The 5,533-nt window shown below is 37.8% G+C and overlaps 1 protein-coding gene across 1 annotated transcript; it reads right to left on the reverse strand.

The window, feature by feature from the left end:
* Positions 1–2,314: 2,314 nt before the first annotated feature.
* On the reverse strand, positions 2,315–3,337 carry LOC106478759 (transcription factor Sox-14-like). Its single transcript, XM_013939322.1, has one exon. It carries the CDS (start codon positions 3,335–3,337, stop codon positions 2,315–2,317), a length of 1,023 nt encoding a protein of 340 aa, XP_013794776.1.
* Between the last annotated feature and the right edge of the window lie 2,196 nt (positions 3,338–5,533).

Consider the following 5,533-nt stretch of genomic DNA (forward strand, 5'->3'; position numbering starts at 1 on the left):
GGACTAAAATCTAACTTAATACTAATAAAGAGTGTGAATTCACACTTTTTATGGGGTGTAGTCCCTGTATCAGTATACTTCACACCCAAAAAAGTGTGAAATCATACATAGATTTTGTTTTTTGAGTGTGTATATATGATGATCTCTAACGCAATTTAAGTGATAAATCACTTGTCACATTGACAGACCTCAAGTGGATATTAACTAGTCGTTATGTTGTATGTCATTCGTGACACATTATCTCTCTCAAAGACGTAAGTCACACGTATTGAAAATATAATTTTTTATAGTGGTGTATAAAACAAAATAAATGGTATGATATTTATCCTATATTGTCTCAGGACAAATAAAATAACAAGAGTTCCCCTTAAAAGACACGGGACAAATAAAATCACAGGACACTCGTCAGAGGCGTCGCTAGGCACTGGAATACGGGACTCGTGCCCCAATTCTATTTGACAGTGCCCTGAATCCCCAGTTGGTGTCTTGAAAAATTAGAATAGAGAACTATGATCGAAACGCCGAAAATTCCCACGCCTATGTGCCCGAGACCCGAATCTTTTAAGCACCTAGCGACGCCTCTGACACTCGTCATTTTCAGTTGCATAAATCATTTCAGTTAATATTATAGTTACCTTCCATAAAATGAACGCTAATTTAAAACACATGATGTATAAGAAACGTTTTAAGTTAGCTGTTATTTAAGGACAATTTCAAACACTTGGAATATTTTAATAAAATGGGTCAGTTCATGACAAAGTATACTTGAGATGTATACGTACATTAATCAGTTTCTTTATCCTGTGTATTGGAATAATTCGTAACTATATTAACGTATATTTTCTTTCCCTGTACCTACTACTAATTAGAAGAAGGCAGACCACGAAAAATCTATAATAATATGACAAGAACTATACTGAATTTAGTATAGAACATCATATCTGATTAGATCATCTGATGAAAGATATTTCAGATTTTCAAGCGAATAAAACAGTTGAAAGCAACACAATAAAACTTTCCGCTGGAATTTTAAATGACGCCATCACTCAGGCTAGAATTCGTTTGAAGTATTCACACGAAATTTAAACTGACACTCTGTTGGTGAACATCTCGGTAGCTCAGAGATAAGTTTGAGGGCTTATAATGCTAAAATTCATGATTCGAGCCCTGCTATGGGTATAACATAGATAGTGTCCTGTTACGTTCGCGCTTACAACAACAAAGAAACGAATTATTCTGACGACAAACAAAAAGTTAAGCAATAAAACTTCCACGAGATGATTAATTTTCTTTGCTCGTTTATAGATGAAAGGAAACTTGGTGTAGGTAAAGAAATTTTTATTACAAACAGTTTCAATGGATATATTATGAAATAACACGATCTACACTTCTATAAAATACGAAACTAATTATATAGAAGAAATTAAGGGTTTAGGCAGACACAGAAGTATATGTGTGTCCAAAGTGTAAAAGGCAATTTTTTTTTTTGCTTATACAAAAAAAACTGAAACCAAAAAGAACTGCCTTTTACACTTGGGAAAGAAAACTGAAACTGACAAGGTTTCGTATCAATGTTCTTTTATTAATCTCTCATAATATATACGCCAGAGGACAAGCTCTGCTGGCTATAGTAAGATGATCCAAGTTAATTAAGCTAATGTGGCCTGCCAATCGTATTATAACCAAATATAGTTTTTAACTAGCGTTAAAAATAATAAAACTCTATAATATTACTTATATATATATATATACAGGTCACGATATCGGTATCATTTATTAAAGTTTCTACGTTAGCCATTCTTTGCAGTTGAAAACCTTCAAAAACTCAAATAGAGCTGTAGTATAGTTGGTCAAGAAATATACGCTGTATTTATCCATAAACGAATTATTTTGGAATATGGGAATTAAACTAGAGGTTTTTAAACGCAATGCTTGCATTTGGCTTGAAACTTTAAAACTAATTAATATCTAACCCGGCACACAGATTCGAGAATATTTATACATATATACAAAAACTATTTAATTTTATTTATTTATTTAATTTTGCAGAACACTATTATAAATAATTAGACTTACATCTAGCATGATATACGTCACCACTGAGAAAAACGAACCGAAGTTTTTAAGTAAATTGATTTAGTTTCAAGTTTTCTTGACCGCCACTAGGTCCTTTGGATCAATACTATACAGTTAACACTGTACGTAGCACTACACAGATTAGTAGCTGTTTATTACTTGTCCACAGCTACGCTACCGTGTTGCGGCCGATTGTTATAGCAGCTCACGTCCAAATTAGAAAAGCTCTACTTACGTCCTAACCTTCCGAAGGCTTAGAGCGTACGAGACAAGAGGAGTAAAGTCCCAGGAGATGAGTGGCCGGTAAACCGCCACTAGACGAACCGGCAGAAGCTACGTTGAGGTCCCGAAAGCCAGAAGGTGCTCCAGCGGCTGCAGCGTAGCCTATTCCGTCTGTGCTCTTCAAAAATGGATTCAAGACTAAAGAATTCACTCCACCACAGCTGTGCCTGCTTGCTTCACCAGGACCATTGCTGGATGGGTAGCTGTAACCTTGAGATCCACAGCCGCACGGATAGACGTAGCCGGGTACGGACACAGACAAACCGGGATAAAGAGATGCTGAGCCGTAGGGTAAACTAGTAATTGGGTAGCTCTTGGAGCTAATAGAAGTCAGAGGCTGGAGGGGATGACTAGATATGAGTTCTGGACTTGAAGTAGACTTGCTATCTCTTTCTTCGGTAGGAGGTGAAAATCGTCCTATCCCAGGGACTGGAGCTGAAACGGGAACTGCAGTTGAAGACTCCATGGTCCCTGAGTGAAAAGGAAATAGTCCAGGCAGGGGCGGGGGTGGAAAAAGACCTCTTGAAAAACCCATCCCCAGGTAGTCCATGGGTGCGGGGATGTATGGCATTGGAAAAGGGAATCTGTCTTTTTTCAGCAAGTTCTTGGGTTTTCGGCGGGGCTTGTACTTGTAGTCTGGGTGTTCTTTCATGTGTAACGCCCGCAGTCTCTTCGCTTCTTCGATGAAGGGTAATTTCTCCGAATCCGATAGATGCTTCCATTCGGAGCCCAGTCGCTTGCTGATTTCCGAGTTGTGCATCTTTGGGTTCTCTAAGGCGATCTTTCGCCGTTGTGCACGCGACCACACCATGAAAGCATTCATAGGGCGCTTCACGTGGACATCATTAGTACTATTAGATCGAGTGGTGGTCAGGCTCATGGAGCCCTGACCACCTGACTGGTTCCCGAGAGGCTCCAGTGTGGCAGCTAGTCGATAGACCTCTGCTAAGCTGGGAAACCGGGTCTCCGACAAAATCATCAAACAAAACACTTCTATTTATGGTCTAATGACGTAGAAATATTATCTTAGAACACCATAGAAAGATACAGTAGTTACTTTCCAGAATCTTTAAGTTTTAATCGTCCTTGAATGTATTGTTTTAGTGAGTTAGAGGTTTGGTACAGCCAGGGGTAGGAGCTAGGCTGCTCGAACAACTTGTTTTATACGCACGTAATCACTGTAAACCATCGATAGATTTTCGAGTGTTTTGTAAGACGTCCTCTCGACACTTGTGTACACTGGATAACGCTGATTGATTTCTCAGTGGCTACAACGGCTCGTCATTCGCTTTATTTACCGCAAGCACGTGTGGCCCAGTGTAAGGCGGGAAGCTCTAATAGCCGTTTACGACAATAGCCAATCAGCAAGCAGTTTACATTCTGTGGCTTGGATATGTAGTGAGGCGTGAATAATACGGTTGAAGAGGTTCTCTATTGGTTCTTTCTTTTTTAAAAGGTGACTGGTGCTAGTGTCGAGTCTTTGGCAGCGAGATTGAGCTGTAGTTATGTTGTTTTTTTATAAAGGTAAAATTATTTGTGATATAAAACTTCAGTCTTTTGCTAGGTCGCGTCAACTGACTTTTTGATACAAGATAATATCTATAACGATCGATATTAGTACAAGGTTTTGGTAACGAACAGCTTATGAAGGAGAACAATTTGTCCATCTTCAGCCATCGCTAACATAGATTTAATTAATTGTTGTTGTTGGGCTATATGCTGTGTCCACCGCGGAGAATTTAACCCCAGATTTTAGAATTTTAAGTCCGTAAACTTATCGCTATCCTACCGGGGACCCACAGATTTAACACTCTATTATGAAATTAGATTTGTAAGGATTTATTTAACCAATTACATCTTACATGTTAAAGCAAATTGAGTTACAAGCTGTATCAAGTGTGTTTCCTATAAATAAAAAACAAAATGATGAAGACAAATAAAATTTATTAACACAATGAGTTCCATAGAAAGCGATTATAAACTCCAAACAACAAATAAACACTGTAAGTAAAAACTATGTAAATATTGTAAAATTTTCTAAAAGAAAACCTTGCAGTGGGAGTCTGCATCTGAGATATTAGGCTAGTAGAAAAAACACGACAAAATAGACTGTAATATGACAAACTATAAATCATTCAGTTGCTAGAAGATCGAAAATAGGGTTTTGTAAAATGTGACATGACAGCATGCTCGTGGAGGACAAATCAAACCGGTAAAATGTGATGTGACAGCATGCTCGTGGAGGACAAATCAAACCGGTAAAATGTGATATGACAGCATGCTCGTGGAGAACAAATCAAACCGGTAAAATGTGATATGACAGCATGCTCGTGGAGGACAAATCAAACCGGTAAAATGTGATATGACAGCATGCTCGTGGAGAACAAATCAAACCGGTAAAATGTGATATGACAGCATGCTCGTGGAGAACAAATCAAACTGGTAAAATGTAACGTCACAGCATGCTCATGGAGGACAAATCTAATATAACTTGGTATGGAGAGAACCAGGTAGATTAGGTTAACGTTTCTGTGACACATAACAACGTGTGATAACTTAGATCATCGTTCGAAGAAAAGACACGATGAGCGAAAAGAACATGGCAAGGGCTAAATGACACAAAGTTAACCTTTTTATGGTCACGTGTAAGACATGAAATTCGAGTTTATGTCAGTTGTAGGTTATACTAATTAATATGTTTAAATTTCTTCTATCTGTTGTTGACATATTGCTACGCCGTTAGTATATTACGGTTTGACAACGTCACACACACCTCATTACGACCGTGAAAGCAGGTATGGCACGGCATACTGCACGTTGTTAACCATGATAAGAGACAAGATTTATTAAAGCGAAAAATAAAGAAATGTTTTAAAGATGTTCCGAATAAAATCGTAAATGAAAATTGTTCTAAAAGTTTGTTTGTTTGATTATAGTTAAGCACAAAGCTACACAATGGGCTATCTGTGCTCTGCACACCACGAGTATCGAAACTCGGTTTCTAGCGTTGTAAGTGTTCTAAAATATACTTTTTTATATCCGACCAGGCATGTATATGTACACAGCAAAGTAGAAGATAGCAATAAATACTTCGTTGGAGTAAACAGGTTTTTTTTTTTGTTGAGCACTTTTTAGTTACCATAGATAGCAATAAATACTTCGTTGGAGTAAACAG

The sequence above is a fragment of the Limulus polyphemus genome, unplaced genomic scaffold (genome assembly GCF_000517525.1).
Source record: "Limulus polyphemus unplaced genomic scaffold, Limulus_polyphemus-2.1.2 Scaffold247, whole genome shotgun sequence".
NCBI lineage: Eukaryota > Metazoa > Arthropoda > Merostomata > Xiphosura > Limulidae > Limulus > Limulus polyphemus.